The sequence below is a fragment of the Octodon degus genome, unplaced genomic scaffold, assembly GCF_000260255.1.
Source record: "Octodon degus isolate 3935 unplaced genomic scaffold, OctDeg1.0 scaffold00137, whole genome shotgun sequence".
NCBI classification, from domain to species: domain Eukaryota; kingdom Metazoa; phylum Chordata; class Mammalia; order Rodentia; family Octodontidae; genus Octodon; species Octodon degus.
Genome location: NW_004524713.1, coordinates 3,572,656 through 3,596,703, shown reverse-complemented (window position 1 = coordinate 3,596,703; position 24,048 = coordinate 3,572,656). Strand labels below are relative to the sequence as shown.

General features: G+C 41.7%; 1 protein-coding gene across 1 annotated transcript in view; it reads left to right on the top strand.

Annotated features, from left to right (window-relative positions):
* Brinp1 (BMP/retinoic acid inducible neural specific 1) overlaps positions 1 to 24,048 on the top strand; it is a 203,769-nt gene that overhangs the window by 163,904 nt on the left and 15,817 nt on the right. Inside the window, exons 6-7 of the mRNA XM_004641465.2 lie at positions 8,203 to 8,439; positions 12,848 to 13,070. Coding sequence (XP_004641522.1) covers positions 8,203 to 8,439; positions 12,848 to 13,070 — 460 coding nt within the window. The remainder of the gene's footprint in view (positions 1 to 8,202; positions 8,440 to 12,847; positions 13,071 to 24,048) is intronic.

The window sequence follows — 24,048 nt, the reverse complement described above, 5'->3', positions numbered from 1 at the left end:
AGTGGAGGTTGCAGCAGAGAAGGAAAGATGGACAAAAGAGGAATCTGAATCTACTGCTTTATTCAAAGATCATGCAGCACCAACTCATGGAGTGAAATTGGGTTTGATCATGAATTCTGTGAAGCTTATATTTAAATTGACTCAATCACTCCTTAAAGCTTCAAGAGTATCTTCATGTTGAAATTTTATGAAATTGAATAAAGAAGTGGTTGGCCTCCTGATCCTCAGTGATTCCACAGCTTATATCTTTTCCCAAGTTGAAGCTGTCATTCAGAGGCTGCCTGTTTTCAATTCCTTTGTCAGTGTAACTCCTTCTGTACTTTTTTTTTTTCATTCATCAGTATCTGACTTCCTCACTGTGTATTAGTTTACTAAGAGCAAAGATAATGTTTCTAGTTCCTTCCCCCTTGTATAGTCTAGAAAAGTGTCTGAGACTGGCCTGATGTTGAATCAATCTATATGTGTTAAAGAAACAGTGGCACTGAATGGGATCATAGAAAAATAAAGTTTGCAATGAATCTTCACAGCCATCTAGGACAGGGATTGACAAACTCTGTCTTTCACAAGCCAGATAATGACATTAGGCTTGGTGGGCCACATGGTCTGGTTACAGCAAGTCTTCCTTTTACAGAACTGGGGACCAGGAAATTGAGCCACAGAAAGCTTCAGGTCACTTTGGCTCAACTGCCGAAGTTTGCCAGCCTCTCTACCCGGACAGGCTATGTTATGTTATGCTGACACAATGTGTGGTTCTCAGTAGTCCACAAAGGTAAAAGCACGTCTCTTGCTGATACTCTATATTGGTCATGGTCTGACTTAGCTCTTCAAATAACCTCTCTCTGAAATGTTTGTGGTCTGATGAAAACAGAAATTGGTGGAGCCATTTTGTGTTTTTGTTTGTTTTGTTTCATGTTGGAAGTGGCATATCACTTGCATTCAGATTTCACTGATCAAAACATTCCATCTAGACCTGAGTTCAGAGTAGGTTCTTGTTTATGAGTGGGGCTCTGTTAATATCTTGAAGAAGAAAGGACTTGAGAGGGAGAAATCTTGATTTTGGCTCTAGTTAAAATATTCTTGCCATGTCACTTTGAAACTCTGCTTCTCCTTTTCCAATATTGAGGAGGCTTTGGTCCCAAAGTGTCTGACTCCATTAAAACTTCATGTAGCTGGGCCTGGAGAGATAGCTCTGCAGTTTAAGCACCTGCCTGGCCACTCAAGGACCAGGGTTCGATCCCGGCCCCACATGCTGCACTGGCCACACCCCTGCACTCTCTGAGCCAGTGACCAAGTCCAGGCATGGTGGCGCATACCTGTAATCTCAGCGCTGGGGAGGCTGAGACAGGAGGATCACTACAAGTCCAAGCTGGGTAGTGAGACCCTCTACCAAAACAGCCAACAAATAAATAAATAAACAAAATATTTTAATTAGAAAAAAACTCCTGATAGCCCCATGGGCCAATACTTTTCACCTAAGGATTCCAAATGTATCCTCAAAATCCCTCGGAGTAGATGTTGAGGGGTAGAAACAGAGCATACTACTCTTACCAGGAGGGGGCATCTCCTAATTCCTCAGAACCCACCCACTTCTTCCCCAGGTAGCTGCCTTACTTCATTTCCCAGAGTGTAAACGATCCATCACAGAGACAGGGCTGAACTACTGAATGAGATCATAGCCTTTTCGCCCTTTCTGCACAGTTTCACCCGATGAATTATCGTCTTATTTTCATTCCACTCCAACGAGCTGTCAGCAATGGATCCTGTAATTCACAGCAACAGAAACACAAACAGATGGGTAATTGACCTACATGCCTTCATTATCCTGGAGTTCAGCATGGCTGTGTGAGCCATAAAGTCCTCGATCTGCCAGTCTGAAATCCCTGAGCCTTCACAAGGAAAGGGATAAGGTCTGCTTTTTGTAAAGGGTGTAATCCTTGTTGGTTGTTCCCCGCCTTATGCATTTCAGAAATGGACAGTTTGACAGGCGGAATGCAGTAGTAAAAGACAACAGCTGCAATCTTATAGGACTCAGAGCTGGCTGCCCAGGCCCCATACTCTTGTGAGGACTGGATGAGAAAATAACTTGCACTCAACCAGAATAAAACTTTTTCTTCTTCCCCTTGACAATAGGAGAGATTATGCACTTGATATCCAATGAAATGGGTCGGAAAATGGAAAATGATCAAAATAGCCACTAAATTAGGTAATTAAAATGCACAATAGAATAAAACGCAGCTAAACAAAATCAACCCATGGTAGGTTTTTCCTTGAACAAGGCAATTCAATCCAAGGTAGTCACACATTAACCCATATTTGCCTAAGTATGCTCTCTGTTGTGCCATCCAGAGCTACCTGCCTTTATTCATCTGGATTGGACTTACATTTCAAGAGCCAGCCCACAGCCTAGCATGAAGTCTTCCATCATTTTTATCTCTAGTTTGTATGCTACCATCTTCATTATAAATTACTGATTTATTCAACATTTGAAATATATTTATTTAACACCTACTATCTGCCAGACAAAATAGTTCTTTAATGTGTGAACCATAAATCAAGACCGCCGTATCTTGTCCCTGAGGTTTGTTTTTGCTTCAGTTTTGAATTACCAGATAGTCCCTCTGTTTTCTTAGATAATAGCACCTATTTGCAAAGTAAGCGTTTAAGATACTACATGCCTCGTTTATCTTTCCCAACAAATCCTTGCTCACTGCTAGTTAAAGGAAGAAGGAAAAAACTAAAAGTTTTTATCAAGTAGAGGATGAAAAGGGCCAAAGATGGCAATTGGATATAATCTTTATCTCTTCATTGCATTTTTAACTTTTGTGGCTCAAATTTTCTTTTCTAGACATCAAATTTCTAGCAGACTCAGAAAGCAGAGCCAGGTAAAGAAGCAGCATGCTTCACAGAGCAATACTGACAATGTCCTTGTGTTGCTCCAGGAATCTGAGCCACTGTTTGCTTTCATCGACAGGTGTCTTTCCACTGTGCTACTTGACTGCCCTTTAATGATCGAAACTCAACAATTCAGGGAGCCACATTTCTTTTCCTGAGGCCCATAAGTTTTTCAGTAATGGATGAAGATCCTTAACTTTTGTTGCTATAAGAAATGCTTTTCCTCTAATGAGTTCATAGATGTTTGTTATATGATATTTTTTTTCCTTTGGAGTTTTGATCTTCTCAAAGACACAAGAATACTTTTCCCCCTAGGGAACTTGGAAGCAGAAGAATAGGAGGAGAGGAATCTTAGTACAAAAGTAAAATCATGCTTATATATGTCCTTACCTAGAAGAGCTGGTAACTAAGGTTTTTTCATATGCTGTTTCTGTCTTCTAGACTATTCTTCCTGTGGATCCTTAACCCCTGAATCTCATTTAGGTCTGATGTTAAACAAATGAGAAAACTTAACAGTTATTCCAAATTTAATTTGGTTGGTATCTTATCATGCTTGAGGCTGTAACAATAACCTAGACTAGATTGGCTCACACAAAAGACATGTATTTGTCACAGTTGTGGGGAATTGGAAGTCCAAGATCAAGGTGTCACCAACTGTGACATGTAATAAGAGTAGGTTTCCTGGGGTACAGACAGGTGTACCATGTGTGCTTATCCAGCCTTTCCTTGGTATGTGCCCATGGAAAGACAGAGCCCTCTCTTGTCTCTTCCTTTGGTGAAGGCACTAATCTCCTCAGGAGGGCAGCACCCTTGTGACTCACCCAACCTGATCACATTCCACAGGTCCTACCTCCTTATACTGTCTCATCAGAGGTTCCCGTTTCAACAAATATATTTGTCAGCTTTCTGGGGGTCTGGGAGGCGGCAAAAACTTTCATTCCATGACAACTAAACTGTGTTTTGCTGACTTGAATGTTGTCCATACCTTTCCTTCTCACATTCTTACGTGAAGAGATTAGGATTTCCATTTCAAAAGCCAAAAAGAGAAGTGAACAATAACCTGAAGTTCAGAGAGGCTAAAACATTGCCAGAGTGCTCTGTCACCAAAGGGCCATTGAGTCAGGATTTAGCTCAGTCCCTACTTTTTCCTACCAGAGAATAGAAAGACCCCAAGTATTTCAAACATAGTTCAGCTTTCTGGATTTGTTCCCTAATTGAGGGCTCTGCTAACAGTTCTAACTCTGGCAATGCCTAATGGGACAGTGTTCTCCCCAGTTGGGATGAGGAAGATATCTAGAAGACTAGGAAGCTACACTGAACTGGACGGGGTTATACACTCGGGGGTCCATAGAAGGTAGGCAGGGATTTACCTCCCCGAAAAAAGAAACATGAGGAAATTACAACTTAGTAAAACAATTTAAGCTAGTACTTAGTCCTCTTGAGGAAAAGAGAAAAGACTTTTCAGTTTGGGTAGTAAGCGAATGTCTGCATTTTGGGAAAAGGGAACTGTACAGAGACCTGGAGAAAGAAAATTCTAGGAATAGGGAAGAACAAAGGAAAAACTGTAAAAAGAACAGTGCTGATACTTTGAAGGTGGGGAAAAAAAAGAGAAAAAAACAGCCCTGTGTGTCATTTGTTGTGTGTAAAGAAAAAAAAAAAAAAACTATTAGGAGATAAGAGGGAAGAGGGAGGTAAGGACATCGAGATAGTCCATTATGTGGCAGAGTGAGGAAAAATAAGATCACAGTGCACAAAGACGCGCTGTGAAGTACAAAAAGATGTACAGTGGACGCATTGAAGGTGAAGCTGGGGGAGGAAACAAGAGGGGTAGAGCAAACACCAAGAGCAGGGAAGGAAGACACTTGGTCTCTGCCGCCTGCGCATCAGCCACGTGCTCTGTGCAACACGGAGACATTCCACTTTAAAACACAACAAGATTTAAAAAGTAAGAAGGGTAATGCGATTTGAGGGAAAATATTCCATATGTTCTGTGTGGGCGACTTGGTGTTCAAACGTAACTCTCAACCATCTACTGGCTGAGTTTTGTGAGGCAAAATTTATATGCCTGGCAATAATGGTGGCCTTTTTCTCTCTTGTTTTGCTTTTCTTTCCAGGGTGTGTGTGTGTGTGTGTGTGTGTGTGTGTGTGTCTTTGGGAACCGTGGGGACAGAATATTCCACCCCAGCCGGCAGCTGTATATCTTTCAAACAGTGATTCCACGGGCCAAATCCCCCTCCAGATTATTTATGGCTCCCATTGAAGCCCGCAGGATTCAGGCTCCCATCTCAGAGGTCAGCAATGGGCCTCTTTGTTGGACACAGGTCATCAGGAGAGGACTCTGACTGTGACTGCTGTGTGAACCTCCGCTGCCGTAGAAATGGTTATGTAACTTTACACAGTAATGACATTTTGCAGAAAAGTGCTTTTTAATTGCTATGTCTTCATTATTCTCTTTTGCAATTGCCCAGGAGATTTTGCTTCAGAGACAGCTCGGCAGGTCCTGAGTTTTCATTTTTATAGAGCAGCCATTTTTCTGTTTCAGCTGCTCCCAGAAAACCCCCAGCCCCAAATTTCATGTTTTCAGTTGCATTAAATAGGGTAGGTAATACTGGCTTTTGTATTCTTGCCAAACGGAGAAATGTTTTGAAGCAGTTTTCTAAAAATGCACTCCCCAAATTCCTTTTGGGCAAGGACCAAGAATAGAATATTTTATTCCCTACAAAAGGGAGAAAGAAAATGATGAGCAAGCTAGAAAAATAGGACTGAGGATGTAGTCTATAGAGTTTCTTTAAGCAACAGAAACGTAACCCCAATCCATAGACCCAATTGCCTATGGGGGATTGGAATCAGCTAAAAATAAGTTTTGCTTTGGAAGAGAAAAGGTTGATACAGATAAAGTGACTCCATAATGCCTACTCTGAAAGAATGGGAGACTCAGGGTAGCAGGGCTTCACAGTTTGAACTGTTTTGTGTGACCTTCTTGAGTATCCCGGTCTTGTGCAGCAGCCCTTTCTCAGAATCACTTGTCTCTTGTGGGTTCCTTGTCCCATGGAAAGAATACCCTGTTCTACAGTGGACCTCATCTAGCTGCCCAACTCTGTGTTAGACTATCTCCCATGTACATGACAAGACGACATGGACATCTTCCTAAGCAGCACCACAGCTCCCCAGGCGGCACCCTCCTGTGAAGGTTCTCCAAATAGAAGCCTGCTTTGTGAACATGTTCCTCTTCTTACTAAGTACATGTCACTCTTGCTTCTCTCTTTACTTATTGTGAAGATTCAGTTGAATCTGTAAAATTTTAATCAGAATAGTGACACAGTTACCACCACCACCAGCAGCAGCAGCAACAGCAGCAGCAGCACCACCAGTATCATTCTTGTCACCTTCTTTGCCTCAAAAATTAGAATACATAATGCTCATTATGTGCCAGGAAGTTTTCCACACAATTTTTAGAAATTTTTCATCTGCTTTTCTTCATGTTCCTCTGGTGTAGATACTAGAAGCACCTCCATCTGAACAGAAGAGAAAAAAAAAATGAAGCTATAAAGAAACACTGTCTAATTTGCTGGAGGTGACTTAGGCGGCAAGGGGAGGTGCTCAGCTGTAGCAATGACCCACTGTTCCCTGCAGGACTGTGATGTCCTGTGTGGCCATGCGGGAGGCATTTTCTACCCCACAGAGCATCTACAGAGACTATTTTTTAGCTTCCATATAAGAACTACTCAAAATGATTGGAAATGTAAATATAGAAATCTGTCTATATATAACTACATATATGTATATAGATAGATACACAGATATATCTATCTATATCTATAGATAGATCTACAGACACAAATATGAAGTATAGAATGAAAGAAATGTCATGCTTATTTAACAGACCCCTTATCCCAGTGAGCAGAATGAGAGGTATCCATGAGGAATGAATGACAAAATCATTACTTTTTAGTTAAGCACCCCAGAATGTAATTTTGCTTTGCATAGTGGATAGTACATCTGCGACCTCCATGTGTACCAAAGGCCATCACTGTTAGCATCTCCAAATGAGGTGGAGAGAAGCTTCCCCAGCAACTCCTAAGACACTCCAGATTTGAAGTTGTATGTGGGCATCATAGGCAATAACAACTACACTGTGCAGCTGAGTCATTATCCATCCTTCACTCTCAGGGTTAGAAGGTGAACTTTCAGGTGCAGAGAAAAGAGTACCTGATATGTGGTCCCAAGTGCATTCTGCAAGCATGAGCTAGTCCTTTCCTCTTGCAGTTCTTCACTTTTAGAGAAAGAAGAGAAAGCTGTTTATTTCTGATATTACCTCACTGATACTACTTTTTTTTTTTTTTTTTTTTTTTTTTTTTTTTTTTTTTTTGCTATATCTGGTCTTATTAACTTATGTTGCTTCAATTGCATCACCTTGACCCTTGAAAACAACCAACATATGGCTATGATTCTTAAAGTAAAAATCCAAGTTTAGGGGTCCATAATAAAGCCCTTTACACTCTGACCACTGGCCCCATGTACAACCTATCTTCCTGCAACACTGCACTCTGCCCGTTTGAGTTCGTGCCATTCACCTGGGGCTGTCAGTCTCTTTTATTAGGTTTTTGTTCTTCCTTTTAAAGCATCCTTCTTGTTCTTTGAACATGGTGATTGCTCACTTGCTTTCTGACCAGCCCAAATTCTGCTTTTGGTACACAGGTTTCCCTGCTGTGTTGCTGTTCTTTGTTGTTCTGTCCAGGGGCTTCCTATGGCGCCTCTGCCATCGCCTATAAAGCTGTGCTATAAGGATGTGTGTTTGCCTCTCTCCCTGCTGAGTATATTGAAAACTCCTTTATGAAAAGGACTGTGGATGTTTTCCTTCTTAAGATACGTAGACTTAATGCTATCCTCAGGATTTGTTCTTCATATGTAGGGTTCATACATCTATTAAGAAGGGAAGAGAAAATAAATGAAGCAAATAAGCAAAGATAAACAATAGTACTGTGTTTTCAATAAAGGATTTTTTTTCCCCAAGTGGGAAAGGTAGCTATCAGAAGTGCTGCATTCTCAGTACTGACATAACTGCATACAGCGTACATTCCAGAGGTGACCCAGGTCATGACCTGAAAAGCCCAAGTGGAAGCATTGCAAATGGTAGCCTCATATTTTCTGATTACCCCTGTCTGTGCCTAGAGAGGATCATGAATAGTTTGGTTCCAGGACACAAGAAGAAAGCTGGCAGCTTTAGATTCCTAGGTATCACCTTTGGAAACTGTTAATGAAACACCTTTTGTAACCTTTCCATTTTCTCTTCTTGCTATTCTCAAACAGGTCTTCAGATAATCTTCCCTCAGTATCTGCAAGAGAAGTTTGTCCAGTCGGCCTTGAGCTACATCATGTGCAATGGCGAAGGGGAGTACGTGTGCCACGACAGCCAGTGCCGCTGCCAGTGCGCCGAGGAGTTCCCGCAGTGCAACTGCCCGGTCACCGACATCCAGGTCATGGAGTACACGCTGGCCAACATGGCCAAGGCCTGGGCCGAGGCGTATAAAGACCTGGAAAATTCAGGTAGACTTCCTGGCTTAGTGTGAGGGCATGAATGGTCCTGAGCCCAGTTTAGAAAAGGGACTTCCTGTAGCTAGAATTAAGAATGTTGTGACAGAAAACTCAGGCACCTGGTCACATGAGGGGTTTTACAGAGTCAGGGAAAAAGGCTTCCCCGGAGGGGGCACTCAGTAAGCCCCCTTCAGTGATATAATGAGCGCCGTGATTGGTCATAGTCATGCGGTGTTTATCTCTGTTGTACTCAAAAGCCAAAGAAAGACCATTCTGAAGAGTAGAGGATCAAAAGTAGTTATATTAATGTGTATATGTGAGTGCATAATAAAGGAATCTAGGTATATAAGAGTATATATTTGCATGTGTATGAATGTATGTCCATATAGAAATTTTCAGATAATTCACAGACTAAATTATTTTTCTGGTGGTTTAGCTACTTCCTATTTTCTATAGATCATAAAAATGAGTTACAGGGTAGGCAGGTAAGTTGCCCAAGGTCATAAACTGGGTACATCTAAACCTGGCTCTTTGCCTTTATGGGTCTTTGAGTTTTGTCATCAAACCAGACATTCATTTTATCACCATATAAATAATAGAAAGATTTTAAGAGTCATTGTGTAGAGAAGTTGTCCTAAACAAACAGAGACGGAGGTCATGTAATCGGCAAGGTCAGATGAGGTCATGAGATCCCAACTCTGAGTACCTGGTCATGGTGCAAGATTAGATGAAGGTGCTTGGTTCGGAAGGGATATCCAGGAGAAAAACGACTTACCTTGTGGATTACACATGGTGCAAGCAGTAGCACAGAAAATAGGCAGAAGAGATGCTGAGATAAGTAGAAGGGAAAATTAGAAAGATCTGATGTCACATTGGCTATGAGACTTGAGAGAACAGATTGAAATGATATTCAAGAGCAGTATTTAATATGCATGTTGAGTAACTCAATAGACACTGCTACCCTTCACTGAGCTAGAATGCTGAGATTTTGGGAAAAAGACAGCATGCTCCTTTTTAGATGTGATAAGCTTAAGAATTGTTGAGACTTCTAAGAAGAGAGGCCAAGGAGGTATTTGGCAGATAATATGTGCTCAAATACATGAGAAAATCATGGGGGCTTCATGTGCAGCATTACTGCTTTAAAAACCACATTTTATCCCTTAAATCCATTACAAAAGTCCCATGAAGGCAAGCGGTGATGTTCCTGCATTTGGAGCTAGGAGGACACCAAGATCCAGAACCTTTCCTGAGGCTACCCAGCGAACCAACAGTACTAGAAATGGAAGTCCGGTGCTCACAGCAGGTTTTGCAACTTATTAATTCTAGCTTATTCCCAATGCAGGCTTTCGTCCCTTCATCTGATAAATGAGAAGACATGTTTGTGCTTTTAATGTTTGAATTTATGTAAGTCTTTAGCCAAAAAAAACCCCTTTGATCAAACAGAATCCTTACCTTGGTGCCGCTGTGTACCACAGGTAAAAGCAGAGCTTCATGACACAGCGTTTGCAGCAACCCTTTGCCGCGAACTCCATGCCCCATCAATTGAGCACTTGGGGTGCACACAATTTATCAGAGATGCAGCTCTCTCGGGGTCATTTGGCTTGAATGGAGCTGCAGAAGCTTTGTGAACCTGTACCCATTAGGCTATTTGAAATCCTAGGAACCCATAAGGGAGAGGTCCTGGATGGAAGGATGTTAGGGTTATTTGGCCCCAAACAAAAAATGTATTTGATAAAAAGCATTTGCGGAGAAATTTTACTGATTGCTGAAAAGCAGAGGGGAATGTGGCTGCATGCACAAGTGGTAGGGATGTTAGGATATATTCCCAGTCCACAAGAGAAACCTCTGAGTGGGTGGGTGAGGAATTGGAAAGCTCTGCTGCTATAGGAAAGGGACTGATGTATACCATATTTTCTCTCCACAAGGTACACATTTCTTCTAGATATCCTGTAATTATCCACCAGAAAAGGTCTCACCCATTAGGACAAGTCCATCCATTTACACCTGCATATATGCTCTGTGATGAGGATTCACTCGTTGTTTTTTGAGCCTTTGGCCTTAACCACACAAGCCTGAGTAATGTGAAGGAAAGAATGGCCAGCCTACAGTAAAAGCCATGGGTTCCTAGATGGCTTCCTTGTTTTGGTGGCCAAACAGAACCTGATCTCTATGAGCAAATGGGACTCTATGTGCTTCTTGCTTCTGGAGCAGGGTTCCTCTCTCTATACTCAAGTTAAAGCATTACACTTTTAAATTACGTTTTCTTATTCAACCTGCAATTGGGCTCATGGGGAAGACTGTTACACCCTCTGAGGCCAGCAGAGCCCACAGCAAGATGAGCTACAAGTTCCACTGGGCAAGAATCAAACTGGGCCCGACAGGACAGACCCATTACCCCCTTGGCCTGCTGCCAGCCAGCTCGCAGAGTGTCAGTCAGGACCCAGTTCCCTGTCACTGTTATCATTAGTCAGCTTTCCATGGCTGTGAAAGTGCACCTGTGACAACCAACGTAAAAGGAGGAAAGGTTCTTTTTTTGACTTGGTGTTGTAGAGATTTCTGCCGATTGTCACTTGCCAGTCTGTGCTGCCCATCATTCCCTGAGCATTTTTTTGTGGGGGTAAGGTGCTGCTAAGGTGGATCCTGCCCTGGATCTTTCTCTCTGAACATCTGAACTAAATATTACCATACCTGTCAGCCAGGTGGGGAAACTGAGGCTTTGAGAGAATAAGGGTTTTACAGTTGTTCAGAAGTGGACATGTGATGCAGACTCTTTAAAGTCCTATTGCCTCTAACATGGTTCCTGAGGTTTTCTAAGAGGCAAAGACTTGCGCAATCAGCAAGCACAATTTATTTATTTGTTTATTTATTTATTTATTCATTTATTTTCTCTCAGTGTGCAGAGCATCAGGACATTGACAGAAACTATCATGCACTAGTTTAGAAAGTGCAAATTGCAGCGAAGGCAGAGTCTTCACCCTCTGTTGGGCTTTTGACCTTGAGAAAGTGAGCCGATTTATCTGGGTCCTGATTCTATAAAATGGGGGTTCCTGAAAATACCTGTCACATAGACATATAGATTTGCTGTAAAGTCAGAGGTCATTGTGGGGTACTTAGTGTTGTGCCTGGTACCTCCCAAGAGCTGTGGAAGCATTGTTTAAATGAAGTGAATGTGTAATATGAGTGAGGCTTTCTTCCTGGTTTGCAATATGAAGGAAGAGAAGTATTGTTCCCTTTCCTCCCTTCCCCTCCCCTCCCTTCCCTTCTTTTCCCTTCCCTTCCCTTCTCTTTAGATATTCTCTCTAATATAGATATAGATATATATGTTATCATCTATCTATCTATCTATCTATCTATCTATCTATCTATCTACCTATAGAACATGGGCATTTTTGCCTACAAAGTCACTGATCCTTCAGTTCTCCCAGGAGGAGGGGAAGGATAGAGCCAGGAGGCAGGAAGTGTCAGACTGGAAAACAACAGCTTAGGGTTTAGACCTGGCTTTTGTTCCTCGCGTGTTGCTTTAACTTGAGAAAATCATTTTCTCACTCTGACCTTCTGTTTCCCTCTTGTTCAAGTAGAGCCAGGAAGCTGAACTAAGTAATTTCCAGGGCTGTGTCACATTGTAGCCCTTACTTATGCTCAGAAATTCAGCATCACAGACTGAGGTGAAGCCTTCCCCAAGGACACCCAAGAGCAAAAACAAACAGGATCTCTTGTCTTCAAGTTTTCCAATCTGTGTGGTTATCTTTGAGGCCCCCACACGCAGCCTCAAATAACACTTGGAACCTGAGCAAGTGTTTTCATCCTTTTTCATTTTCTGTCAGACCTTTAGGTTACATCAAAGAAAAAGTTTCGTCTTTCTGCTCATAGGCCTTTGTCACCCCTCCAGTGCATGCCGATTTCTTATATTTATAAGTGATAGAAAGTGTGGCTTGATCACTTAGCAGGAAACAGTGTCTGACTAGAATTTATTAACATTGTTTTTTTGATATTTATTTGCACAGCTAGCATTCTACTGAAGCCATGCTGTAGTGATTTTCTGTGTGAAATTGGATAAAAACATCGTTTTCAATTTTTAAGTGGAAAATAGTGATTTGATTCAAAGACTCTGTTAAGAACGGGTACAAAGAAGATGTGAATATTGCCATGAGGTTGGCATTCTAATGACAGAAGTTTGGGGAGCCCTGTCTCATGCAGTGATGTTGCATGCAAATATGCAGACTCACTGCATTTAAAAGCACGGTGGCTTTTGTCCTGCCTTCTAGGAGCGGAGCAGGCTAGGGCAACATTCCATGAACCGCACACAGCAGGGTTTTATCTGCAGGGCTCAGGTGTAGGCGGGTGGGGAGATAAGTGAGGAGGGGAGTGTGATTGGGTGGTCAAGCTTAGCCCTTCTCTCTCGGCCTTTGTCTTTTGCTAGATGAGTTTAAATCATTCATGAAACGTCTCCCCAGCAACCACTTCCTGACCATCGGTAGTATCCACCAGCACTGGGGCAACGACTGGGACCTGCAGAACCGCTACAAGCTGCTGCAGAGCGCCATGGAGGCACAGCGGCAGAAGATTCAGCGTACTGCTCGCAAGCTCTTCGGCCTCAGCGTGCGCTGCCACCACAATCCCAACCACCAGCTGCCTAGAGAGAGGTACGTCCCACCACTACCTCTGCCCTGGAGGCACTGCCCAGCAATTGGTGCACAGTGGCTTGCACTTGCTGTGACAGAGGGACATGCAGTGCAGATGTTTCTTTGAAGGTGGTAGGCAAGGCCTTGTGTGGCCCAGGCCAAAAATGCTCTGTACTCCCTCTAGTTGCTCACCTTGCTGGCTCTGGTCACACTGGATTTCATATTGTTTCCTGACCTTCGGAACTACAGTTCATGCACCCACAAGTTTAACCAACTTCAGATAGAAAATACTCAAAATAATTGCATCTATCCTGAACATATTCAGACTTTTATTCTTATCATTATTCCTTATACAACATAGCTCAACAATGATTTCCATAGCATTTACATTGTATTAATAATTGGCAGTAATTTAGAGATGATTTAAGTATGCAGGAAGATATGCATAGTTTCTATGCAAATGTTACCCCATTTTATAGGAGATTGGAGCATCCACAAATTTGTGTATCCATGGGACTTCTTTCAGTTACTTCCCCAGGGAAGCCAAGGAGACCACACCATGAATGTTCCACTTTTGTCTACTTTTTGATCCATTTGACTAAGAAAGAGAGCTCTAGCCCCAATATTGTGGCTTTATTCTTAAAATGTGACATTAATTTAATTTTAAAATATATTAGAAAAGTAGGTATTTGCTTCTCTATCTTAGTGGTGAAGAAATTGCTTAACTCATCAGTCAGCTTATTTATTGAGGACTTTAGATGATGCCTGGGGTAAGACAAAACAGATAGGATGCTTGTAGTCAATAAGTATATTTATTTGGTACACATTCTCATTAAACAGCTCAGACTCATAGTGATCCTCCTGTCTCAGCCTCCCCAGTGCTAGGATTACAGACATGTACCACCACAACTTCTTTCAGGGCCAGCACAGCATGTCGTACCAGGGATCAAACTTGGCTCCTTGCTCTCGCCAGGCAGACACTTAAACCACTGAACTATCTTCCCAGATTGTTTAGGCAATAATTTAAAGAAGCATTCACTTGCCCAGTCACCAAATGAAGGCACCACATGCAAGTGTGTGTGGCTCCTTAAGAGAGTTGCCCAGCTTGTCTCCTCTTGCCCCAAATATGCCATTCATGTACTAGGGATATGGTAGATGGTGCAGATTACTGGGATACACACGCTAGACAGGTTGCATAAAGAATTACCCCTTCAAAGAATTAGTGGTAATTTTCTTTCAGGGACAGAGTCAGAAATCAAATCGATGCCTTTCCCAACTTCATTCTTCTGGACTGCTGGTAGCAATTGTCTGCAGTCGTGTCCTGGGGTGTCTATGAAGGCATTACAGGACAGCAAGAAGACAGGTGTGGGAGCTCTCTAACCTACTTTTGCCAGAGAAGCTCTGCTGTACTTCACTTCATATTTGAGGGTCTTGGCATGAGAATCATTCAAAGGAAAGGAATCTATTCTTTGGAAGAACCAAATCAAACTCACTTAGCAAGCTCTGCCTAAGCACTGTATTTACACATAGATATCCTAGTTGTATTGTCCAGGAAGCTAAAGCTAATCTGGACATTTCTCCTGCATTGATCTGGAGAGGCTGTCTGGCATTCCCCATTGGCAAGTCACTCAATTATGCTCGTTAACAGAGTATCGAATGTAGGCACGGGCCTGAGAGCACCGCGATCCGGAACTCTGAAGCCTTCCCAGGAGAGCTGAACTTGCATGCCCTGGCTATGGGCTTCTTCTTGACTCTGGAGTCTGAGCCTTTAATGAGCATTTCTCAAACTGGCAGGGCACCTCTCTGCCATGGAGCAGTGTCAGACAGAGGCGCTAACACCGCGAACCTTGTGCCACCTCTAGCTGAGCAAGTTTGTATTTGCAAATGAACTGATTGCTCAGCTTCAATTTGTCTGCTTGTTGAACTCTGCTGGAGATGAGTGCTCTGAGCAGGTGCTATGATTGCAACAGGTGCCACTGAATTTCTTACTTGTCTTGCTGAGGGGGCAGCACTGAAGCAGGATGGGAGGGGATGAAGGAGTGCAAGGCTTCAGCTACACCTAGGTTAGAATCCTGCTTCATTCTGTCACTTAGCAGCCACAGGGCTTCATACACAAGTACCTGTACCTCATTTGCAAAAGTGAATAATGAAGCTTGCCTTCAGCATAAGCATGAGGATTAGGATTTTAAAATTTAAAAAGCCTAGTAAAGTATGTGCTCAGTTGAAATCAGAGAGAGAGAGAGAGAGAGAGAGAGAGAGAGAGAGAGAGAGAGAGAATTTCTAAAATTGAGGCATCTTACAATATTGTATCAATTAAATTTCTTCCCACTATAGCATTATGAACTAGTTACACTTAACTAACTCGTCTGATCAATAAAGAAACTGAGTCACCCAAAGGTTAATAATGTGTCAAAAGTTAATAAGTGTTAATTAACTTACTGTCAAGATATTTACCTGTATTGTTTAGTGGGAGGTCAGTTATGTTGATAGAGCTCAGCCTCAAAGCGTGCTGGGAATTTATTAGTTGGCTGTGATGCAGAGGGATTATTTTGCTAATATATTAATACAAAAGTGTTCATTCCAAAACTCAGTGTCTCAAGACTTATACCCAATTATCAGCTCTTGTGATGGTGCAGGTTGACTTGATATACCTGGGGGTCTCTTGTGTCGCTTGGCCATGGGTCTCCAGGGAGCTTGTCTGGGCAGGACCTCCAGAGTGACTCACTCTTGGAGCTGACAGTGGACACAGCTGTCATCTGGGAGTGCTGCTGGGGTTGTCAGCCAGAGCTCTTAGCCATATCTGCTCCTTGTAGCCAGGGCTTCTTGTGGCATGGAAGCTGGACTCCCAGAACAAGCCTGGTGGCACCAGAAGAAAGCTGCAATGTTCCTTCTAGCCTGAACTTGGAAGAGAGAGTGTCATTTCCACTTAATCCTATTGCCTAAAAGCCTAGTCCAGATTCAAAGGTCTGAAAGGAGCAGTTTACTGTGGAATCTGGGGGAGTCTTTTCTTCTTATTTCTAATAAGGTTCTGTAGGAGATGCTATGTGTAATTAACAATGAAGGTGACCCTGCCAGATATAAGACAAAATGAGACTGATCAATAATAATAATAATAATAATAATAATAGTAAGAGCAATAATGATAAAAATCAGAAAGCATAAAGGAATATTTAGTAAAAAGCTATTCTAAGGGCTGGCAATATAGCTCAGCAGACTAAGCCCTTGATTAGGTAAGTGCAGGGGCCAGGGTTTAATCCTTGGCAACGCATACCACCCCTGCTCACCCCCAGGCATGCTGAGCCGGTAATGGAGTCTATGCATGATGACACATGCCTGTAATCCCAGCACTAGGGAGGCAGATATCACGAGGATTACTAGGAGTCCGAGCTGCATAGTGAGACCCTTAAAAACAAAAGCTATTCTAGCAGATAATCAGCATGATTATGTGCTAAGATTCTGAAATTAGCTTCTTTGGTTCAAATCCTAGATTTTCACCTCTTACACTGACACTTGGGGAAGTTACTAACATCTCTGAGCCTCACTTTCCTCCTTTGTAAAATGAGGCTAATAATAGAGCCTTTGTCATAGGTTGTTTGAAGATCTGAATGCTTTAACAGGCATAAAGGACTTAGAGCAGAGTCTGTCACGTGGAAGACATTCAACACATGACAGCTCCTTTCCTTCTTACTGTCCTTGGTCGAAACATTGATATTTTGTATATAAATACCTGACTGCACAGTGATTACCTAGTCTGTATTGATGACACGATTTTTCTTGGGATCCTGATGCTATCTGTGTGAAGTAGATACTGTTGTATGTCTTGCATGATCAATTGGTTGTAGATGCAATTAAAGTATCCAAGGTTGCACATCAGGTGACAGGTTTAGAAGCATATTGATGATACGTTAGTGAGTCTCCATAGAAAGGACACCCTTACCAGAGCCTCAAGATCCAGTGCTGTTTGTTTTTGTGTTTAGCAGTGTGAAGCAGAAAAAAAAGCTCTGTGCCATTGCTGGAGGACTGTGGTTGGAATGGATGATGATACCAGTTGTTAGTTTATAAAGTTTGAGGGGCAAGTAAACCATGATTAGAGTTTATAAGCTTCCATGTGGTGTGCTGCGATTCAGGGAATGATGCTCTGATGCACCTCAAAACAACCCCGCATTTGTGGGACCCTGAATCAGGTCTAGAGGCCTGAGAAGACTCGTGCCCCGGAGGTCTGGGCTCCATGCAGGCCAACTGAACAAACATCTCTGGGGATCTTACTATGTGCCAGGCTTTGAAAGCACTGAGATGAACAAGAACTATCCCAACACTACATGCAGAGGCTGTTGGGAGGAAAGCTGAGTGAGTAGTGCCAGGGCGTAATTGTTGGTGGGGGATTCACCATCCAACCAAGTAGTCATTAGGTGCCCTTCATGTGTAAGGTTTTGCTTAAGTTCAGGTTTCATATTAGCCTCTAGGAGAGATGGCCCAAGGGTCAGACCGTAGTACCAGACTATGGTTCTGAAGATGGCCATCACAAAGGAAGCAGAGACCCAGTGGAACATCCCTGTGGATTGTCCTGCCACTAGAATTGCCTTGCAATATGCAGGGCTAGAAAGAGGAACAAACGGGATGAATTTCCACCTTTGTCACTCCTAGAATTAGACACTAAACACTTTATGCTTTGGTTTTTTCTTCTTTAAGATGGCATAGAATTTATGCCTAACCACCTCAGAGAGTCACTATCAGGCTAGCTATAAATGATACATAAAGGCGTAAATTCTAAGTGATTCCTGAAATGGGGCTGTGCAAGCAGGGTGAGCTCTAAGTCCAGCTCTCTGGATGGAGAATGGGGCTGAGCTTTGGTACAAGGCAACAAGTAGTAAGCAATTCTTACACATTCACTATGCACAAAGGGTTGTTTTATAATTTTCACCTCATCTAGTCATCATAACAATCCTTGGAGGTAGCACTAACTCCACCTTCTATGTGAATAGGGCATTTGAGGTACATGGGTGTTAAGTCACTTACTGATCATTTGTCAGGCAGGAATCAGGATGCAAATTCAGGCAGGATCCATTCCTGTAACCTACATGTTTTTCTGCCTATCCTGGGGTGAGACAGTCGATGGTATTTAGATGATATGCCAAAAGTAAAACCTGCACCATGGGTATGGGAATCAACTCATAGGGCAGATTGGAGAGGGAAAGAGGAAGAAGGGACAGGGTAAGGAGCAAAAGAAAGAAAAGAGGGAGAAAAAAAAGGAGGAAGAACATAGAAAGAAAATATTGGGAAATGCTCTATTCAGCTGGCTTCTGTGTTTACGGGCTTCATTGTTTACTGACCACCTGGTCTACTAGCCCTGTGCCAGCTACTGAAAGCTTTGAAAGATCCATGCATTTGTGCTGTTGGCTGGAAAACATCATTGTCTAACCTTGGGGTTTGCTGAAAAGGATATTGTGTTCAGGCCACTCCTTGCAGGGGGTGGGGATCGTGTTTAGTATTTAACAACCATACCTCACTTTTAACTAGAATAATTCTTTTAGCTCATTTCTTTGTGGAAATTCTAAATTAAAACTCATTAAGGAAAATAAGGTGATATTTTTTGTTTGCTAAAACAATCCTAAAACAATGGAACTTAATTATCTCTGAGGTCCTTCCCAACACACACAAAAAAGAAGAGAGAGTAAGAGTTCAATTGAAAAATATTGGTAGAGGGTCAGTAATTGAATCTCGGAGTAGCGTTGCTTTCAAATGATGCTAATTAGTCAATTTTAATGAGTAGCCTGTAGTTGAAACTAGGACCTTCCTTTGCCTGAAATTACAATGGGCTCTTAACTAAGTCTCTTAGAATCTACTCTGACTGCTTTCCAATTATGTCCCGTCAGAATTTTTACTTAAGAAGTAAATTCAATCTTGTCCTAGTTCTTTTTTAAACATTTCCTAACTGTTTGGTGTGTTGGGGACAAGCAGCAGAATTTAAACTGAGCTGCGGCTCCTCCCTGAGCTGGTTCTTGCCTCCCCCTTAGGCCTTGGTTCATACTTCTTTTTGACTGTTCAGCTATAACCTCACTAATTTTCTCTCAGGTCCCTGCACAAATATTTGCCTCCATCATTCCACAGGCATCTGTACAGGCGCCTTCTGCCTGGAATGCGTGGTCTCTCTTCCTTCCTCTGGTAGCCTCTTCCTGTTCTTCAGATCTCATCTCAACTGTTCCCCGTGGAGTGTGTTCCGTGACTTGTAAGACTGTCTTGGGACTTGTTTTATAAGCTTTCCAAGCATTTTCTCTCCTCAGTTGAATGACAAACTTCAGTTTGTCCTTATACCTTTATCTACTTATCAGTCTCTTTCTCTCCCCTGAGAGACAACTACATGCATATTCTTTATCATTTTTCCCCATAAATTCCTAGCATAGTACTGGGCACAAAGTAGGTATTTAGAAAATTTTGCCCAATGAGTAGAGAGATTATTTTCATCTCAGACCTGCCTGCCTGCAAGTTATGGAGAGACAATGCTCTGTAGATGGAGTGTCATTACCCTAAAAATAATCCAAGTATTTTCACTTAGGATGAATATGTTGAAATTATTGTCCTCATTCTCACATGAAGATAATAAGTTGAAAGGGTTGTCCAGTGTCACTCAGGGCTTTTCCAAAGAGATCATGCCTAAAATTTGAGCTCACCAACTGAAAGTTCAAAACAGTTGGGTGAAATGGAAACTGCAAAGGGAAGGTGTCGTAGGTTGGCATGGGCCCAAATCTTGCAAATATCTTTTGCTAAGTGTATTAGTTTGGGAAATATATTTTATAGCAAAAAAAGCCAAGAAGAAAATTTCAGGGGGTTGGAGAGATGGTTGGGGGCTGGGGAGATGGCTTGGGAGAATAAGCACTTCCCTGGCAAGTACAAGGGTCTGAGTTCAATCCCTGGTTCTGGAAAAAGAAAGAAAAGGAAGAAAGAAAGAAAGAAAGAAAGAAAGAAAGAAAGAAAGAAAGAAAGAAAGAAAGAAAGAAAGAAAGAAAGAAAGAAAGAAAATTTCAAAAAGGACCTACGCAGATGGTTTGCAGAGCCTACTCTAAAATTGAGGCAACATTCATAGTAGGTATAAGTAGTTAAGGTTGTTATGATTTGATGCTTTTCTGTATCCTGCTGTCATCTGATTTTTTACTTCTAATACTGGAGGGCAAAGCGCAGCCATGGAACATTAATCAGAGGGCAGGCAGTATAATTATTTGCATTTTTCTATGGCTCTTGTTTTTTGGTTTATTTTTACTTTTCAAATCCACATGGCCTTGACCTGGCTGTCCAGGCCGTAGCCAAGCACAGTGTAGTTATGCATTGTTGAGGGGGAGTCTCACACAGGCCCCAACCTCTGGCTCTGATCGTGGGGCCTTAGCTTCTGAATTATGTCAGCTCCTCACGTATTTAATTGGTATCTACAGAAAGATTCTGAGTACCAAGATAATCGTTATCCTGATTCTGATGATCCTCAGTGTGCACAATGGTTTTTCACTCTTCTCTCTGAACCTTGTATTTTTTTGTCTTTGGATTGAATCTCCATAGACTTCGAAAATGGGACACAAGTTGATTCCATCTTATATTTTATTGAACTCACATCAGTTTTAGGTTACTAGACTGCCTGACAGTTCTGGCTCTTCCACTTGTTAGGTAAGCGACCTCCAACTATCTGTGTATGAACCAGACCTCTCTGTTTGCTGATCTGCACGGTCACAATAAGAATGGCTTCCCTATGGAGTTAGTATCATAGTCGTTTTATGTGCTGTATGTATAACTCTACTTAAAGTATAATGTAATGCACAGTTGTAATATGCATGTGATTAAGAGAATCATAGTAATAAACCCTAGGATTTAGCTATCATATTATTTTTCCTTCCATAAAATGGGTATTTCTGTTAGCAGCTTAGATTCTTTAACTTTTATTAGTACATTTTCTGTGCTCAATGTTTGTGTTCATTGTGACAAGTTGGCATAGATAGATACCCCATCCTAATTCTTTTTAAATCCCCCCTTCTCCTCTTCCCTCCTCCTTCCATCTCTTGGTTCCCTTCCCTTTTGCAAAAGATTCATAACCATGTTTCCTGTTATGTTTTATTTTTTTCTTTAATCTATCCAAATTTTGTATTTCTCACATGGGAGAAATATGAAATGTATGCTGATGTGTCTCATTTATTATGAAAACAATAGAAATGTATGTAGATTTCTATGAACTTCCCAATCTTTCTTGGTTATGTCCCTTTTATTTAAATTGATAGATGTTTTTGTTAGCAATTGGCCTTTATAGAGTTTTTCACATGGAATTCAAATAAGTTTCCACTGGGGGGGCAAAACACTTAACATATCATTGTGTTTTACTCCTAATTGCATAATATAATAATAGCAGGTACAACAGACATGAACAGGTTTGGGGACAAACATGACTCTCGGTAAAAATGTGCATGTAAAAGAAAAGAATGGGTGTGGGGTTCCACCTCAAGAGTGTTCAGTGTGCCAAGACAGTGCACCAGGTTTATGTGCTGGAAGGAAGAGTTTGTTGACATTTGGTAACAGTCATTTCCATGGGAGTCAGTCAAGAGATCTTGTTCCCCTCGTGATAGTAGCTCTTATTCCTCGGAACTTGCCATTGTGAGTGGAGCAAGGTATTCAAGCTCCTAAGGTAAGAAAAGTAAAAACAGTAACAGTGTTCTTTGATATCAACTATCAACCTGCTATGTACCGGACACAATGTTGCATACCTTACATGTATTAACTCATTAAATCCTAAAAAACAAGTGTCATTATGCTTCCTGTATGTTACAGTTAGAATAACATTAAAAGTAGATGCAAGAGGAGAAGAGAAGAAAAGGAAATACATTCTGGTGGTGAATGCTAGCTAATCTCCTTCACTGTTTGTCTAGATTATGCTATACTTCTTTCTAGTCAGATTAAGCCCAGTGCTTGGCCCAATGATACTGGACCAGGCTGCAGTGTCCTGTAGTGTCCTTTACTTCCTCTTGCTAATCATTTTTCCTAATACTTGCTATATCTTCATTTATTTTAAACCAAGATCTCTACTGCTTCACCACATGTTCTGTGACAGCCAAAACACTACTGTGTTTTCCTTTGCTTGGGTTTGGTTTAGTTTGGTTTGCATTAGTTTGTTGGTTTTTACTCACCAAGCTATCGTGAGTGACAGGTAAAGTGCTGGGGACATCACAGTACAGCATTTGCTGAGGCAAAATGAGGAAACCTTTGAGATTGGAGAGGTTATCATGTTCCAGACTTGCAGTAAGGAGGGTGCTCTTCTTATTCAAGAGAACAGCATATACACTTAGGAAAAAATGATTTTGAGATTAATGTCTTCCAGAAATGGGAAACAAATCAGATGCAGCATGTAAATCAAGACCAATTAAACACTGAGATTTGGAACCAATCTGGTTAAGTTAAATCCTGGCGAGCTGTGTGTTCAGAGTTCTTCTGGCCTGAAGTGTCCTTATCTGTGAAATGAGGATAATAACAGTACCTCCACCCCTGGGTCATTGTGAGAATTACCCAAGATATGTATGCAGTGTTTCTACTGTGGAGTAAGTGGTCAGTAAATATTAGCACCTATGGCAAGCTTCCTTATGGTCATTGAATAAGGTTAGACCTGTATGTCAGGATGAAATTATAGAGCAAATGATTACCTACCTTTGAAGTCTTAATCTTATAATACATGTGATAGGAAGCCCTCAGAGAAGAAAAATAGAAGTGATGCTATGGTTAGTAAGTATTCTTTAGTAGCCACTTCAGAAATAAACTAGCGAATCAATCCTGTCTTTCTTCTGGGTGTAAACAGATTCAGCATTCCTTCCCTGTATTGACATGAGTGTTACCAGCTATCACTCTGTCTCAGCAAACACAATCAACAATAGTGTTTTTGTTTTTCACATGGGTTGCTGGGCCCCATGGCCAGGATTTCAGATTCAGCAGGTCTGAGAGAGAGGTGCTGGGCACTGGGATATACTGAGGTCAACAATCTGTGGACTGTACGCATCTAGGTTAGAAGACTCACTGCCATGTATGTAGATTCACCTAGCTATGTGCTTGGTAGGAATCCACAAACTGAATTCGCCTAAATGAATCCTACAAGATGTTGAGAAGAGGAGAAACAAAAGCGACATTATTGTATGATTAGACAACATTGCATGAAACAGCAGTAAGGACAAAAATAATAGAAAAGGGGTCAAGTTTGCGTATTTTCCTCATTCACTTGGCTGCCAAACCTTTCTTCCTGAGGCTTTTCAAAGGAGTATGTTCCCTAGGCCACAGTTTTGGGAAAGGGTGATTTATACCAGGCGAAGAGATGATGGCCCAGATTGCTCGGTGTGGAACCACAGCTGGCAATTTCCCTTCTCCTCAGCTGAGATCCTCAGCCTACAGACAGCCTTGGATTTTCTAGCACCTTCTGCTTAACAGATGCTAATGGCTTCCGGTCCCTGCAGGTAGCTCCTCTGCTGAGAGGTGGCATGACTGCTAACCAGCAGCTGCCAAGGTCACAGCTGGAAGATGCTCCAATTCAAGTATAATTAGGGAACAAATGTATCCCATTTGTCTTAGGAGCATTCCTAATCTGAAAAAGTAAGCCAGGCCCAAGACAGATACCTGAAGGGTAGGTAACTTTAAAGTTTACAAAGTGCTTTTGCACTGGGGATCTCATCTGATCCTTTTATAAGCTGGGGGAGACCAGGTACAAGTTTGAGTCTCTCCATTTATAGGTGAAAAAACTAAGGCACACAGAAATTAATAATATGCTCAGGATTATGAAGTAATATTTTTTCTTTAGCTGCTATCCTTCATACACAGTTTTTTTCAACAAATAATACACTGCATATATTCTTCTTAGTGGTTAATTGCTGTTCAAGATGCAGACTTGTGATCATATTTACAAACACCATTAGAACAAATCATTCTATTCATTAAGAGAATGCAACTATATATCTATCCTAACCACTTTGAATACACAGATACAAAATGGACA